The following is a 17,894-nucleotide window of genomic DNA, read 5'->3' as shown; positions in this document are numbered from 1 at the left end:
ATTCTTTTGCCAAGTCAGGAATACCTAAATTAACTGTATTTTTACAAACCCTAAGTGCCGAGATAAAATGGAAAGTTATGGCTATTCCACTTCTAACCAATGTACTTGCAAATGGCTCCAATTCTTTGGTTTTTGTTTCTCCTAGCCAAGGTTGCTAAAATTGTTCAAGGAAAAGACTTGGATTTCTTTTTTTAAATATGATAAATCATTAAATATATAACACAGAGAGTACAAACCAAGAAAGTAAATTTATTTAAATTACTAAAATAGCTTTTAAAGTCATTTACAGATCAGCTGCTATAATTATTTTTCCTGAAAGACATAGGTAACATATTACTTTTAAATTACTTGGGTCAGTGAAACATTTAATAAAAACATTTATTTCTCTATATAATATGTATGTATAAAATAAGCCTTTTCAGAAACTCTGGTTTTCATAATCCTCTATAAATCAGATGATCTGACTTCTAAGAGGAACAAACTATAGTAAGGGGCATACATATATGAATACTGGTAGTACTAGAGGAAAGAAGTTAGACCACTCTACTACCACTTGTGGAACTCTCAAAGGGTAAATGACAAAGCCAATGACTGACTCTCTCTAAAAACAATATTTACATTTAATGGTTTGTGGACAATAAAAAAACAAGGTGGATAGATCTAGAATTGTAACACTTTAAGAAAACCATAGCAGTTGACAGATGAGAAAGCTCAATTATAGATGCAAAGTTATAACTATACTACTATAGTAGTAAAGAAATACATTTCACACTCTTCATATAAGTTCACTATCTTGGCTTGAGGCACTCCATAACATGTATCACGTGCATAGTAAATCTTTATATTTGCTATGGCGTTGCACTAGAGGACCTGGACTGCAACAACTGGATGCGCAGAAAACAAAATCTTCTTCAATAGCCCAGGACAGCAGGTTAACAAATGGTTTGTCAATTCCTGAAACTATTTCTTAATTCAAAACAAAAGCTTCAGGATGTGTCCAACATAAACTGTTACAAATTGACCTAGTCTTTTTTTTTTTTTTCTTTTTGAGACAGAGTTTTGTTTTTGTTGCCCAGGCTGGAGGGCAATAAGCCTGGTCTTGGCTTACTGCAACCTCTGCCTCCCGGGTTCAAGCAATTCTCCTGCCTCAGCCTCCCAAGTAGCTGGAATTACAGGTATGTGCCACCATGCCCAGCTAATTTTTGTATTTTTAGTAGAGACGGGGTTTCACCATGTTGACCAGACTGGTCTCAAACTCCTGACCTCAGGTGATCCACCTGCCTCGGCCTGACCTACTCTTAAGAGTCAAGTGAACAAATATATTAAATCTTGCAATATACATGAAGAATCCTTGGGAGGGCCAAGAATTTTTCTTCAAGGAAGGAAAAAGGAGATATAAAAAACAAATCCCAATGGAATCCACCAAGATTAACAGTTCCTATACCTATGTTTGACTAACCTATATCTCAGTGGATTACTGTAACATTTCCTCCCTTCAGCTTCCCCATTAATTTCTTCCTTGCCTTGTTCTTTCCATCTTCCAAGAAACAAAAGAAAAAAAATTCCAAACACACACCTACGTGACCTTTCATTACTTATGTTCCTATAGGCAGAAGCTAAGGAACTCACACCTACATGGTATAAAAGGGAACATAATGGGAAAATCCATGGTTACATTTAGGGAGCAATCTTACTAATAAGAAACTTAGTGAGAAATCTAGGTTAAAAAATCAGGAAGGTTCATAAGGAGACAAATCCCTTTCACTGGTCATACCATAACTAATAATTCAGCCCAGAATCAAAATAGATTCTCTAAGGAACTGCATATAATCTGCATTCCTAAGATACCTTTAACACAGCTCTCAATGGAAACTGAAATGATTCTCTCATATCATAATTAGGTTGAATGAATGATTTTTATGTTCCATGTTTATGTAAGAACTTAATTTCCTTTAAAAAGAAACCAGTTCTTTCAAAAAGAGCTCTGAATTCTGTCTCTGGTTAGAAAATGTGAACAATTCTCAGAACTTGGGACATAATTTTTCTTCTCTCTCACTTCTCATAAGCAGATGCCCCTTTTCAAGGCATTTTCAGGTTGCACAGGCAGAACTAAGTGAGAAATGCGGCTCCAGAGGCCATTCAGTTTGTCTGGGTCCATATGATTGTAGGAGTTGGGTGTGTTAGAATTGGTGAACTTGACTTTAAGGAAATCTCTTACTTTTTCTTCAACTTCCTTTAGGCCTAGGCTGGTTCCAAGTGTCTCTTCCTCCAATAAGACAGTCAGGACTAAGGCTACATCTTTGAAGGCTGCGTTTTCATGGTCACAATATTTGTAGAAGATCAAAGTAGAGCCTGCGGGCAATGACTCAATGCGATGTACCACAGCTGCATTCTGGCCGTTCTTAAATCCATTGCTCAGTTCTTGGTCTACCTCTAGTTTGACAGTATCACTGTCTTGAGTAGCTTTATCTGTCCCATCAATCCGGATGGCACGGACACTACGAAAAGAAGAATAGGCATCAGCAATTTGTTCACTCAGACACCTAAGCGCTTCTTCAGCATCTCGGGCAGCAGTGAGCAGCAAGATAGCAGGCTGAGACCGAGGATGGGAGCTATTAAGATGTTTTTCCAGGAATATTTGGCTCCTTTTCCACAGCTTCTCATCTTGACCTTGATACTTATTCTTAAGTTGATTCATCTGGTTCTGGAACTCTTGAACAGCAGTGGTTTCTACCTCAGGAGTACTAAAGAACCAAAAACTCCCAGAGGCAAGAGCAGCTATCAGAGGAAGTAGCCACCAGCAGTTCCTCTTGACAAAAGATGCATTTTGGGGTTGTCCAGTCACTTCTACTCAGAAAAAAAGAAATGACAGATATAAATACCATTTTCTTAGATTCAAGGCAAGTGACTTTTAAAATCAGTATCAATCTTTGTAAACATTAGGTAAAAGAGAACTTTAAAGAAGAAAGCTGATAATTTTCTTAATAAAATAATTTATCGCATCCTCAAGAAAATCTTACATGCATACACTTTGAATTATGTGTATAAATATGCATATGTCTCTTCAATATAAAAATGTCTTTGAGGAAAAAAGTTTTAACAAAAGAAATGGCATAAACAAGTCAGAAAAAGAATACAGTTTATAAAGTGAAGTTTATTATTTCCACTGCTAACAGCTGGGAGAATAGACTATTAAAAGACAATTTATAAAATATTTTTTAATTTAGAAACTCAGCATTCACATGGCTAATTATTCAAGGTGAAATATTTCTGAAGTATATAAAAAGATAAAGAAAAGGATGCAGGCTGGACACACTGGCTCATGCCTGTAATCCCAGCACTTTGGGAGGCTGAGGCACGCGGATCACGAGGTCAGGAGATTGAGACTGTGAAACCTCATCTCTACTAAAAATACAAAAAACTAGCTGGGTGTGGTGGCACAAGCCTGTAGTCCCAGCTACTTGGGAGGCTGAGGCAGGAGAATCACTTGAACATGAGAGGCAAAGGTTGCAGTGAGTCAAGATCACGCCACTGCACTCCAGCCTGGGTGACACAGCGAGACTCCATCTCAAAAAAAAACATGAGAGGCAAAGGTTGCAGTGAGTCAAGATCACGCCACTGCACTCCAGCCTGGGTGACACAGCGAGACTCCATCTCAAAAAAAAAAAAAAGAAAAAAAAAGAAAAGTATGCAATATGAATGAACATCTTCTACATGTTATAATAGCTAGCTGTGCCTTTTGTGGTATGCAAGTTAACACTGGTAAAACTTAGTTTGTAACTCATTGCTAATTACTATTGGCAATAATAATAGTATTAATTTATATTTAGTGCTTTTCAGTTTATAAAGTTCTTTCTCATATTCTACTCCATTTATTCAGTTAATATGATAGTAACAATAATACTTTTAGACCTTTTATTTATTGACTGTTTCAGGCTATTAATTTTAGTAGGGACCTTTTAGAGCAGCAGTTCTCAAGGTGTGATCTGTGGGGTACCTCAAGACCCTATTTTGTGGGGGAGATATCCATGAAGTTAAAACTATTCTTCTAACACTAAGATGTTATTTGACTTTCACCTTGTGTTGACATTTGCACTGATAATGCAAAAGCAATGGTGGGAAAAACTTTTGATGCCTTAGCATGAGTTACAGGGCAGTGGCACCAAACTGTACGAGTGTAGTCGTTATTTTTCACTGCCATGCATTCAAGGTTTAACAAAGCGACATTCCTTTACTTAAGAATGTCCTTTATGAAGCAGTTAATTATTTATCTTATTAAATCTCAATCCTTGAGTACATATCTTGTCAATATTCTTTCTGAAGAAATGGGAAGTACGCACAAAGCACTTCTGCTGCATCATACAGTACCATGGTTGTCTCAAGGAAAATAATTTTGTGCAAATGAATTACAAGGTGAATTAGCACATTTTTCAGGAATACTATTTTTTACTTGAAAAAACAAGTAAACTATGGGCAGACTTGTGTATTTTGCAGACATTTGCTTTCAAGTGAAAATGAAGATTTTAGAATCCTCAATCTGCCACGAGTTTGACAACTCCCAATATTGTACTTTAACGCTTTCTTTTTTTTCTGAGATGGAGTCTCACTCTGTGGCCCAGGATAGCATGAAGTGGTGCCATCTTCGCTCACTGCAACCTCTGCCTCCTGGGTTCAAGTGATTCTCCTGCCTCAGTCTCCTGAGTAGCTGGGATTACAGGTGCATGCCACCATACCCGGCTAATGTTTTTGTATTTTTAGTAGAGACAGGGTTTTGCCATGTTGGCCAGGCTGGTCCTGAACTCCTGACCTCAGGTGATCTGTCCACCTAGGCCTCCCAAAATGTTGGGGTTACAGGCATGAGCCATGGCACCCCACCCTTTAACACTTTTTAAAAGTCTTGAGATTGGCAGTGATATTAACAAATGTGATATTTTATATTACATTCCTAATGTGTCAATGTTGGGAAAAATCTGCATTTCTCAGTGGACCAGTGTTTTCGAAATGACCAGTGCACGATACTCCATTCAAAGTATAAGAAAGACCAATGAATTTTACTGTAATAGAGTACTAAAAGCTCAGTAAGATGGTTTCAGCTATCCTGTTTCAAGTAACATTTAAGAAACTAACACTTGTTGAGTTTTGGAGAGTTCAAAAAAGAATAGCCACAATTATCTGAAAAGGCTATTAAAATTTTTCCTATCTGTATAAAGCTGGATTTTTTGTAGATACTTCAACCAAAATATATTGTAACAGACTGAATACAGAAGCATATATAAAGCTAGACATTAAAGAGATCAGAAAAAATGCAAAGCAATCTGATCTGTCACTCATCTTGCTAAATTATTTAAAATCAATTAATAAATATTTTTAAAAATTTTCAACTTTAATTTCCTGGTACATATGGATAGATATAACCCATATTTTCAACAAAAAGCTCTTTGAGGTTCTTAATAACTTTACTAGTGTAAAGCGGTACCAAGAACAATAATGTGAGAATCATCATTAATCTATTTTTTTTTTTTTTGAGACAGAGTCTTGTTCTGTTGCCCAGCCTGGAGTGCAGTGGTGCAATCTTGGCTCACTGCAAGCTCTGCCTCCCAGGTTCATGCCATTCTCCTGCCTCAGCCTCCTGAGCAGCTGGGACTACAGGCGCCCACCACCACCCCCAGCTAATTTTCTTTGCGTTTTTTAAGTAGAGACAGGGTTTCACCATGTTAGCAAGGATGGTCTCAATCTCCTGACCTTGTGATCTGCCCACCTCGGCCTCCCAAAGTGGGGGGATTACAGGCTTGAGCCACCGCACCTGGCCTTTCTTCTTTTTTGAGATGGAGTCTCACTTTGTCTCCAGGCTGGAGTGCAGTGGTGCTATCTCGGCTCACTGCAGCCTCTGCTTCTCGGGTTCAAGCGATTCTCCACCTCAGCCTCCTGAGTAGCTGGGACTACAGGCATGTGCCACTATGCCCAGCTAATTTTTGTATTTTTAGTAGAGACGGGGTTTCACCATGTTGGCCAGGATGGTCTCGATCTCTTGATCTCATGATCCGTCTGCCTCGGCCTCCCAAAGTGCTGGGATTACAGGCATAAGCCACCATGCTCAGCCCATGAATTTATTTTCTTAGTACTGTTTCAGGATAATAAGACTTGGAGAACTAAAGAAACTTGCAACAAGGCTGTAAAGGAGGTAAGTGGTCCCATCTAGTTCAAATGCAAGTGTGCAGACTCCAAAAGCCATTGTAATCCCATAAAGTCATGCTCTGGCTGTCTTTCTTTCAATTCAGCATGGTTTCCTCAGTTAACAGTATTAGGAGCTTTACTTATTATTAGTTATTACATTTGGTCTTATGGACAGTAAAGTGAAGGGGCAATACCAGATGTTGTCTCATATATAGTTTGTCCATAAATAATTTCACTGCTAGTAGAATATATACTTTTTCCTCTAAAGTGCTTAAAATATGATTCTTCAAATAGCATCGAGTCATACTGCTGTCAAAAACCATTTTTAAGTAATTATGGAATACCAATTTTACAGAAATATTTAATTAAAACTGAATACACAAACTTACGTTGGCTGGAGGTTGATGGTGACTGGTTTCCAAGCTCTGATTTCTGAATGCTGTCATCTAATGGTGAGAGTAAAAAAATAAGACTATCAACTTATGTTTCATAATTTGAGTATTTATTTCTAGTAGACAAAGAGGATACAAATTCCACCAGGAAAAAAAAAAGACAGAGATCAGCCAGAAGCAGAAGAAAAAGTAGAACATCTGAGTGCTGATTAGACTGAGGGCTCCTTGAGACACAAGACCTATTTCTTTCATAGCTGTTCACAGCATATGGTGGGGTCTAGTAGAAAGCACACAATAATTAGTTTTAAGAGAAAGTTTGGAAGTATTTGACCCATAAGTATCTAATGGGATTGGTGAAACTTCCAGGATAAAAAGGACAAAGAAAATAAGCACACCATAATAAAATGAAACATACCCCTTGAAAAACTGCCATATATTGAACTCTTGCCTGGTGAAGATGCTGTAAAGAGGGGAAAAATAAGGACAAAATGTGGATTATAGACTACTGAGCTGTCTGGATAAGGTGTTTTAATATAAAACTCAATCTTAATCTTCACTATTTTCTACCTCAAACCAATTCAATATTTCATCTGGGGATTCTGACCATTTCAAATATTAGTAGTATTTTAAAATCACGTTTAAAAACTTCTCATCATTTCTGTTAACAGACAAGTAATTAAGTAATTCTGTTTTAGGCTTGTGGTTAAACAATAGAGCTCAAAAATAATTTTCTCACAACTCTGTCAAATCTCTACTTCCATCTAAATTTATTTAGAAAATAAATTAAGCCGGGCACAGTGGCTCAGGCCTGTAATTCCAACAACTCAAGAGGCTAAGGCGAAAAAGGACAGCTTGAGCACAGGAGTTTAAGACCAGCCTGGGCAACACTGTGAGACCCCATCTCTAAAAAATAAAAATAAAAAAATAAAAAAATAAAAACAAGAAAAGAAATTAAAAACAATCCTAACCCTTCCCTTCCCCTTCCATCTTTTTTAGCATACCAGCAGGTTTTAAAATCTAAGAGAAGAAATGGAGGGACAGGCTTCAGAAGGTATAGAGGCTGAGTTATCTCATTCATATGACCTACATTACCAGTATTGCCATCTATCACTTGACTGGAGTTTTATAATTTTTGTATATATAAACGAACTTCCTGGTGGATCTTCTTAGGGTTTTATCAATAACTTTCATTTGAGAAACACTGGAATAACTGGAGGAATAATATTAGCCCTGCTAACATTCAGAAATAGCCTTATTTTTGGTCATATGACAAAAAGCTCCATAATGATGTCATAAGACAAAATGACAGCAAATCTAAGAGGAATATTGTTTCTCAGTTGCCAGTTTAGCTTAGGATATTTCATTATTTAGAAGCTTCTAAGTTACGTTATCAAAGTTACAACTAAAATAACAAAATAAAAAAACCTAACCACACAAAACCCAAATCCATCAGATAATGTTTATTTTGAATACTTCACTCCATGGTTGCAAAGATCAAATGAGATAATATATACAAAAATGCTGTGAAGTGCAATTCTATGATGTTAATGAAGGACAGCTAAATAATAATTATGTACCATATATAATATTTATATAATTCATATAACACAAACACATACACAACAGGGTATATACTGCCAAGGCAGGACATCGTCCAAAGGGTAACTGATATCCTTTTCATCAACATTACTAGAGATGCTAACAACAATTCTAAAAAACATCTTTTTAAAAGAAAAAACTCAGCTGGGCACAGTGGCTCATGCCTGTAATCCCAACACTTTTTGGAAGGTCGAGGTGGGTAGATCACCTGAGGTCAGGAGTTTGAGACCAGTCTGGCCAACATGGTGAAACCCTGTCTCTACTAAAATACAAAAATTAGCCGGCTGTGGTGGTGCACCACCAGCTACTTCGGAGGCTGAGGCACGAGAATCACTTGAACCCAGGAGGTGGAGGCTGCAGTGAGCTGAGATCACGCCACTGCACTCCAGCCTAGGCAACAGAGCAAGACTCTGTCTCAAAAAGAAAAAACTCAAGCTTTTCTAGTCTAAAGAGTATGGTGATAATCAATCACTCTATAACCATCAAGAGTAGAGGGCACAAATCCTCCATAGTTGCTACTGATTCTACAGAAAACATTGTTAACAATAAATAAACCCGGATAATTATGAGATTTTAGACTTTAAAAAATTGTGTTTACACATACAAGGTCATTACAATAATTTAGTTATAGGCACTATTGTCTCTAAAGGCAAGAAAATTGAAGTTCACAAAAGTTAAGGGATTTTACCAAGATTACTCAATTAGTAAGTGGAAGAGCTAGGCCTGGAGCCCAAGAGCTTTAACTACAAATTGTCTTCTTTACCTAAATTTCTGAGACAGGTTCCAAAGCATTTATATTAATGCTCAGACCTCTCCTTGCACATATATTCTTCTCTATAATCATTGTTTTATCACCTGGCAAACAGGAAAAAGTAAAGACAGTGGTTCTATCTTTCCTAAAAGGTTTGGATGCAGGCAGAAGCCTGAACGGGGACCTGTCTACCCCGGAAACTGGTGCTAACATTGGGTGACAATGTTCCATGGGGTAGAATCTATAGCCCAAGGTTCTTGAACATTCAGGTCTAAAAATGACTTTTTTTCCCTCACCAAAGCAGGTAGAAATATATAAAGAATGAGAGATAAAATGTGGAATGCTAAGAAAACATTTTTAAAAATACTCTTGAAGAGGAATCTATTATATAACGTTGTTTGAAAAATCACTGTAGTCTTCCACTTCCATTGAAAATATTTTCTTCTTGCTCATCGTTCTATCTTAAAGTCCTCATGTGGTTGAATGTCTAAAAGATCCTATTACATGCACACGTCTGGTATGTTACTGTTACGTAACTCTGAAAGCTCAATGTGGTATCTATATATGGTAGGTGGCTAGCAACCAAGGTATAATTCTGTAAGCCATAATAAATATAGTAACTTAAGACAAAGTAGAAATGCAAACAGATAAAACACTAAAAATTAGCTATCAATTTAGCAACTAAAAATATCTATTTCTGCATTTCAATTAGATGTTCAATATAATTATTTTTTCCTTCTGTATTGCAGTGTCTTATTAGAGGAAAAATTACGCAAACATTTTCTGGTAAATATGTACTAACTTCACTTATCTGGAAGTCATTTATCTGATATTAATTACTCAGAATATATAGTTAAGAACTAAGAAATGACACAGATGCCTCTGAGCTTTTCACATTATATATACTAAAACTCATGCATTTTTACATCCAAGAGTTTCTCTTGGGTCTTCAAATTTAATTTTAATGTTTGATTCTGGTTGTAAACGTAATTCTAATAAGCTGAATAATTAATACTTGGTTTCCTAACTACAATAGGTCAGGAAGAGCAAATTATAAGAGGAAATGGTTTTCTAATATCAGGCATATACTCACAGCAATAAGAAATGACAATCGACAATAAGACATGGGCAAAAAGTTATTTTGGTTCTAGGCTGCTGAATAATTCACTTATATGTGCGCTAAAAAAGTCACTGCTGAGAAAAAATGAATTATGACCACTCCCAGTTTACTGATGGAAAAGCAGGGCCACAGACATCATCTGGTCCAATTACAGAGTTAATTATCCCATGAGCAAGAGATACATGATGTGGATTTTTATATTATCTAAATAAAACTAAGAGAATACCTGATGACCTCCAGACCTATCGTGGCTAGATGAGTAAAGTAGGGAGCGAGGTTAAAGGTCACTTAAAGCAGAGAATATGCATGGACTTTAAAAAAATATGGTCAAGATTTAATGTGGACACATTTCCACAGAAATTATAGAAAGTGAGTTCAGAGTATTATGGTTTTATCATATAAATTTATAGTATTCCTTAAATTCTGTGACATTTAATCCATCCAAAACCTAAACATGAGGCTGGGTGTGGTAGCTCATGCCTGTTATCCCAACACTTTGGGAGGTTGAAGCAGGCAGATCACTAGAGGTCAGCAGTTCAAGACCAGCCTGGCCAACATGGTGAAACCCCGTCTCTACTAAAACTACAGAAATTAGCTGGGCGTGGTGGCACATGCATGCAAGTCCTAGCTACTCAGGAGGCTGAGGCACAAGAATGACCTGAATGTGGGAGGCGGAGGCTGCAGTGAGCTGAGATTGTGCCACTGCACTCCAACCTGGGCAACAGAGGGAGACTTCATCTCAAAAAACACAAAAACAAAACAAAACACAAAAACCTAGAAAGGCTGGGCACGGTGGCTCAAGCCTGTAATCCCAGCATTTAGGGAGGCCAAGGCAGGTGGATCAAGAGGTGAGGAGTTCAAGAGCAGCCTGACCAATATGGTGAAACTCCATCTATACTAAAACTACAAAACTTAGCTGGGCGTGTAAAAATACAAAAATTAACCAGGTGTGGTGGTGCGCACCTGCAGTCCTAGCTACTTGGGAGGCTGAGGCAGGAGAACTGCTTGAACCCGGGAGGCAGAGGTTGCAGTAAACCGAGATTGCACCACTGTACTCCAGCCTGGGTGACAGAGAGAGACTCCATCTCAAAAACAAAACAAAACAAAAAACAGAAAAAAAAAAAACAAAAAAAACCCCTAAACATGAAAATATAACTTGTGCATTTCAGCCTTTATTATGTAAAATTATGAGTATACAAAGCTGTTCCAAAATCTGCTAAAAGCAAAAAATAAGTATTGTCAAAAGAGTAGAATTTCATTATTGTATACAGACTGTATTGCTGCTAGAACTGAGAGCTTGTTAAGACCCACCAATCTCTGGTTTACTCCTGCCAGTATTTACATTCTACATACACCTAGCCCATGTGCTGCCAGTCCAAGTAAATAGAAATTACTAACCTAGTAATCATAGCTGTACTTTATTAGTGAAATCACAAACAACCTAAATGTTTACCTGAAGAACTAAACATTTTTGTCAAGAAAAACATAGCCAATATGCTTCAGATTATTTCACTAACAGAGCTTTATCTACTTACTTTGCATCCTAGTTCTTATTCTTGTAGTCTGGGGGGCCCATTCCTCAAGAGTTCTTTGATATCCTGAGCCTGAAGCAAATACATGTATCAAAAGATAATTTCCCATACTTTGAAAGTTTATACCATATTCCAGGGCTATAAAATTAATCTATCAGAAAGACAAAATAAAAGAGGGGAAGAAAACAATAAAAGCAATAGTTTTATAAGTAAAAAATAATTTCAAAGGATCCTATCAGTGAGGATGAACCACTTCCTACAGCAAAGCAGGTAGCAAATAAATGTATTATTACCCAATATAAATTACTTGTGGTAAAATAGCCCTGAACACATTTCCACATCACAGAGTAATTATTACAGGTAGTACCAATCCGTGGTGAATTAAAAAGGTAAAGAGGGGTAAAATGACTTGAAATTTTATTACGACTTTTGTTGGGAGAATGAGGCAAGGTTAGAATTGATTGACTGAGGCTGGGCATGGTGGCTTATGACTGTAATCCCAGCACTTTGGCAGGCCGAGGTGGGCGGATCACAAGGTCAGGAGATTGAGACCATCCTGGCAAACACGGTGTTGGCTAAAAATTCAAAAATTTAGCCGGGCGTGGTGGTGGGCGCCTATAGTCCCAGCTACTCAGGAGGCTGAGGCAGGAGAATGGTGTGAACCTGGGAGGCGGAGCTTGCAGTGAGCCGAGATAGCACCACTGCACTCCAGCCTGGGCGATAGAGACCCCGCGTCAAAAAAAAAAAAAAAAATTGATTGACTGAAAAAAGAGCAGGCAACCAACTACTTACTCAGCACTGAAGGTTGCTTATCATAAGCTGTGAAGTTGCGACCTGAAACAGAAAACAGGGATAAGGTCATAGAATACTTGAAAATAACAACAAAATACATGCTGCATAGACGTTTTGCTTGTTTACTGTGGATACTAAAAACAAACAACAAACAAAAAACATTCATCAGTTCCAAGCATGTAAGTATATAAGTGTGTGTGTGTGTACATATATATAAACCATGCATATACTACATATATATTTTATATATATATATATATAAAGTGTGTATTTCTTTTCCCCTCATTTCTAAACTTCAAAATGTTTAGGAATTGGACAACAAGAAGGAGTCAGTTTTAGGATCAGTACCATCAAAACAATGACTACGTATAGTCAATGTGTATCAGCTATTGAGTATAATTTTGCTTAATTCTTTTTTTTTGAGACAGGGTCTGACTCTGTCACCCAGGCTGGAGTGCAGTGGTGCAATCTCAGCTCATTGCAACCCTTGCTTCCCGGGTTCAAGATATTCTCCTGCCTCAGCTTCCCAAGTACTTGGGATGACAGGTGTACACCACCACGCAAGACTAAATGTTTTGTATTTTTAGTAGAGACAGGGTTTCACCATGTTTGCCAGGCTGGTCTCAAACTCTTGACCTCAAATGATTTGCCTGCCTCACCCTCACAAAGTGCTGGGATTACAGGCATGAGCCACCGTGCCCAGTCCATTTTGCTTAATTCTTGTGTGGCAGATGCTATTGTTGTTCCCATTTTATAAATAAGGGAAAACCAGCTGGATGTGGTGGCTCATGCCTGTAATCCCAGCACTTTGGGAGGCCAAGGTGGGCAGATCACAAGGTCAGGAGATCAAGACCATCCTGGCTAACATGGTGAAACTCTGTCTCTACTAAAAATACAAAAAAAAATTAGCCCGGCATGGTGGCGGGTGCCTGTAGTCCCAGCTACTCGGGAGGCTGAGGCAAGCAGGAGAATGTCATGAACGCGGGAGGCGGAGCTTGCTGTCAGCCAAGATTGTGCCACTGCACTACAGCCTGGGCGACAGAGCGAGACTCTATGTCGAAAAAAAAAAAAGGGAAAACCAAAATTGGTAATTTTTCCAAAATTATATATCTAAAAGTAGTGGGGCTGAGATACAAATCCAGGCAGTCCATATCATATACTACATACCATACCATAGAGAAATGGTATGTACTATCTATGCAGATTTATGGACATTGCAAAGTAGTTATGAAGTAAAACATGCTACTTCAGGTTTTGAGGAGGTATTTAAGGATAATTGTAAAATGACACAATGGGATGACTAACAAATGACATTACAATTATAACAAGGTGAATTTTCAAATCTGCCCTGAGGAAATGAGTTACTCTTTGATGATAAATACAAGTATCCATTTACATTTATTTATTTTCAACTTTTTCTGAATACAAACATATGCTAGCTGTTTTAAAAAAGTGCCATTCTAGAAATGCGTAATTTAAAAATTCACGAATATCTATCTGTTATGTGCAAAACATTGAATGTAGAAATACTATGGTAAGTAAGACAGATATATATTCTCTCAGCTTTGTTTTCAGTCTATACTAAAAATATACTTTTTAAAAAGTGGATACATACCTTTTAATACTTTCTTTCATCAAATTCTAAGACATACTTTTAAAAAAAATGCCCTCTGATCTACAGATGTATCTTTTAATTAATGGTATGGCATAGTTTAACTGGATGGTTTTTCTTTCTCATTGATACATAAAATCAATAGTATCTTAAAGTCAATGAAATACATCTTGATCACCTTTTCATTAGTATATATAACTCATTATATATAACTCATTTTTCATTTCTAAATAGTATTTTTTTTTTTTTGAGATGGAGTCTCACTCTGTCACCCAGGCTGGAGTGCAGTGGTGCAATCCCAGCTCACTGCAGCCGTCGCCTCTTGGGGTCAAGCAATTCTTCTACCTCAGCCTCCCAAGTAGCTGGGATTACAGGCACCTACCATCACACTTGGTTAATTTTTGTAGTTTTAGCAGAGACGGGGGTTTCACCATGTTGGCCAGGCTGTTCTCGAACTCCTGGCCTCAAGTAATCCACCTGCCTCGGCCTTCCACAGTGCTGGGATTACAGGTGTGAGCCACCGCCCCCAGCCTAAATAGTATCTCACTGCATGGGTATAACATCATTTATACAGGTAGATACATTTAAGAATTTCCAAAGATCAAAGATTTGGAGTAAAATAGGGCAAATACATAAAATAATTCAAAGAGTAATTTTCCACAACTGATTTTTTTCCAGCAGCTAATTCATTTTATGTCTCATTTTATAGTCACAAATCCAGAACCTACTAAAAATTAAAATGAAAAATATAAAATTGAATTCTATAAATACAATGATTATAAAACAGATTTCCAAAGGCTTTTTCATTTTTTCTTTTTTTTGAGACAGAGTCTCACTCTGTTGCCCAGACTGGAGTGTAGTGACGCAATCTCTACTCACTGCAAGCTCCGCCCCTCCTGGGTTCAGGCCATTCTCCTGCCTCAGCCTCCCAACTAGCTAGGACTACAGGTGTCTGCCACCATGCCCAGCTAGTTTTTGTGTTTTCAGTAGAGATGGGATTTCAACATGTTGGCCAGGATGGTCTCGGTCTCTTGACCTGGTGATCCGCCTGCCTCAGCCTCCTAGTGCTGGGATTACAGGCATGAGCCACCATGCCCGGGCTTCCAAAGGCTTTTTCTTAAGAAAAGGAAGTAATGTGGAAGGAATAAAAAAGTTCTTGAAGGTTTTTACATACAAAGATATTTTTGGTTAATAACTCAGATTTTGGGAGACTTGATTTAAAAATGTCAAAGGAAAAAAACAGTAGTACCAAAATAATAAAGGTGGCTGGGTGCAATGGTTCACACCTGCAATCCTAGCATTTTGGGAGGCTGATGTGGGAGGAATGCTTGCGCCCAAAAGTTTGAGACCAGCCTGAGCAACACAGTGAGACACCATCTCTACAAAAAATTTAAAAATTAGTTGGGCATGGTGGCACGTGCCTATGGTCTTAGCTACATAGGAAGCTGAGGCAGGAGGATCCCTTGAACCCAGGAGTTCGAGGCTGCAGTGAACCATGATCGCACCACTACACTTGCCTGGGCAACAGAGCGAGAACCTGTCTCAAAAAAATAAAAAAGAAAAGAAAATAATAAAGTTAAAACAAATGTCACCAATGATTCTTAAGCAAATCATTATTAGCATTTTGGTATACTACTTTCCAATCTTTTTTTGTTATATTTTCTCAATATTTGATCACAAAAATTTTCAGTTATAAGACTGAAATGACTATTATATACCCATCACTGAGCTTGCCATTAACTTTTTATTACATGTGCTTTATCACTTATTCATTCATCCTTCCAAACTTTTACAACAGAGTTGAAATTGTACTAATATAAAATTTTACGTCCTTATTAGAATAAGTGCATATAAATAGGCTAAAACTATTACATTAGTCTGTTAAAAACAATCAACCCATTTATATTGCTAGCAAAGACATTCAACAATTCACAGGAAGCAGTAGTTTCTTTGCTTGTTTTTTAAGTTCAAATTCAGGTTTGGATATAGAGAATAACAACTCCATAAGCATAAGGTCAAGGGGTAGAAATATATTGGATAAGTTTTTTTTTTTTTTTTTAGTATTCATTATTCCTCTTTTTCAATATTTACATTAAATTTCAAAAGATGATCTTCAAAAATAGGAATAGCATTTGACCAAGCTCACAGGTAGACCTGTAAACACAGCTTTACTTACTTTGTGATGACTGCCAAAATGATTCTGTATATTGACTAGATGATCTGGTGGCTTTATCTAAAAAATAAAAAACAGTACACTATAAATAATATTCAACTTTTAAACTGCACATTTTATAAGATAACAGTGAGAAATTAATAAAAAGAGCAAAAATATTCAGATAACTCCCAGGTGGTTAAAAACTTGGATGCATAATTTATTTTAAAAAGTTTCTAAGCTGGGTGCAGTGGCTTTTACCTATAATCCCAGCACACTGGGAGGCTGAGGCAAGCGGATCACCTGAGGTTAGGAGTTCGAGACCAGCCTGGCCAACATGGTGAAACCCCGTCTCCACTAAAAATACAAAAATTATCTGGGCATGGTGGCACGTGCCTGTAATCCAAGCTACTTTGGAGACTGACAGCAGGAGAACTGCTTGAACCCGGGAGGCAGAGGTGCAGTGAGCCGAGATTGTACCACTGTACTCCAGCCTGAGCAACAGAGTGAGACTCCATTTCAAAAAAAAAAAGGTTAAAAAAGTTTCTAAAGTGTCATGTCACATCTAAAAAATTAGCTAATAATCACTTAAAAAATTGTTATGATACAGAACATGCTACAAGGTAATGAGATAATAAAACCTTTGAGTTGAGAAACATTTTGTAAGTTTACAACAGTGGATCATCTTGAAATCATTAGTATCCAGTTTTGCTTTAAATTTTTATTGCAAGTGGGCAATATTTTGTATACTCTTTTTCTTTCTTTCTTCTTCTTCTTTTTTTTTTTTTTTAAAGACATGGAGTCTCACGTTATTGCCCAGGCTGGTCTTGAACTGAAGGGATCCTCCTGCCTCAGCCTCCTCAGTAATCTGGGACTATAGGTACCTATCACCATGCCTTGCTTTCAGTCTACTCTTCTTAAAAACATATAAAAGTAGAATTTTTATATGTTTTTAAGTAGAAAAGTAGAAAAGTTTCCATATAAAAGTAGAATTTATAATTAAATTAGTTTAAAAGTGATCAGGTTGCTGTTTTGGAAATAGACACATTGACACAAAAAGGTGAAGTGGCCATTTTTTTTTTTTTTTTTGAGACGGAGTCTCACTCTGTCGCCCAGGCTGAAGTGCGATGGCACGATCACAGGACCTGGGGTTTATATACTTCCAAATAGTTATGCTGGTAGTAATGGCAGCAAACTATTGGCTGTATAAATGGCTTAATTAATCTCTAATTTTTAGAGCTTCATGTAACACGTATGAACACTAGTAACAGCACTCCATGTCTGCTATGTGCCAGGTAAGTGTTTTGCATATATGAATTAATTTAACACTCACAACAATCCAGATGACGAGACTTCTGTGACAAGGAACACAGAAGTTAAATAACTCTCTAAGGGCAAACAGCTAAAAAGTGAAGGAATGGAACCCAGGAATTCTGGCTAGACACTACCAGCGTGTTACAAATCTCCATTTCTGTATCAAGAATACATAGGAAAAATAAGGAAGGGTGGGAAATACACAGAATGCCAAATGCCCATCAACCGGCTTATAATGCCAGGCATGGTGGCCCACACCTATAATCTCAGCACTTTGGGAGGATGAGGCAGGAGAATTGCTTAAGCCTGGGAGGTCGAGGCTGCAGTGAGCCATGGTCGCATCACTGCACTCAAACCTGGGTGACAGAGGGAGATCCTGTCTCAAAAAAATAAAAAACAAAAACAAAACCAGGTTATGTATTTATTTTTAGTTTATTTTGTTTTTTTTTTTTTTTT

At 37.4% G+C, this 17,894-nt stretch overlaps 1 protein-coding gene across 1 annotated transcript in view; it reads right to left on the bottom strand.

Annotated features, from left to right (window-relative positions):
• Positions 1-224: 224 nt before the first annotated feature.
• The window catches only part of TOR1AIP1 (torsin A interacting protein 1), a 39,986-nt gene continuing 22,316 nt past the window's right edge, over positions 225-17,894 (bottom strand). The window contains exons 6-10 of the mRNA XM_011951134.1: positions 16,149-16,205; positions 12,361-12,402; positions 11,572-11,640; positions 6,564-6,620; positions 225-2,847 (exon numbers count right to left, since the gene is read on the bottom strand). Coding sequence (XP_011806524.1) covers positions 2,060-2,847; positions 6,564-6,620; positions 11,572-11,640; positions 12,361-12,402; positions 16,149-16,205 — 1,013 coding nt within the window. The 3' untranslated portion in view covers positions 225-2,059. The remainder of the gene's footprint in view (positions 2,848-6,563; positions 6,621-11,571; positions 11,641-12,360; positions 12,403-16,148; positions 16,206-17,894) is intronic.

The sequence above is a fragment of the Colobus angolensis genome, unplaced genomic scaffold (assembly GCF_000951035.1).
Source record: "Colobus angolensis palliatus isolate OR3802 unplaced genomic scaffold, Cang.pa_1.0 Scaffold315, whole genome shotgun sequence".
Classification (NCBI taxonomy): Eukaryota; Metazoa; Chordata; class Mammalia; order Primates; family Cercopithecidae; genus Colobus; species Colobus angolensis.
This window is presented reverse-complemented; position numbering and strand designations above follow the sequence as displayed.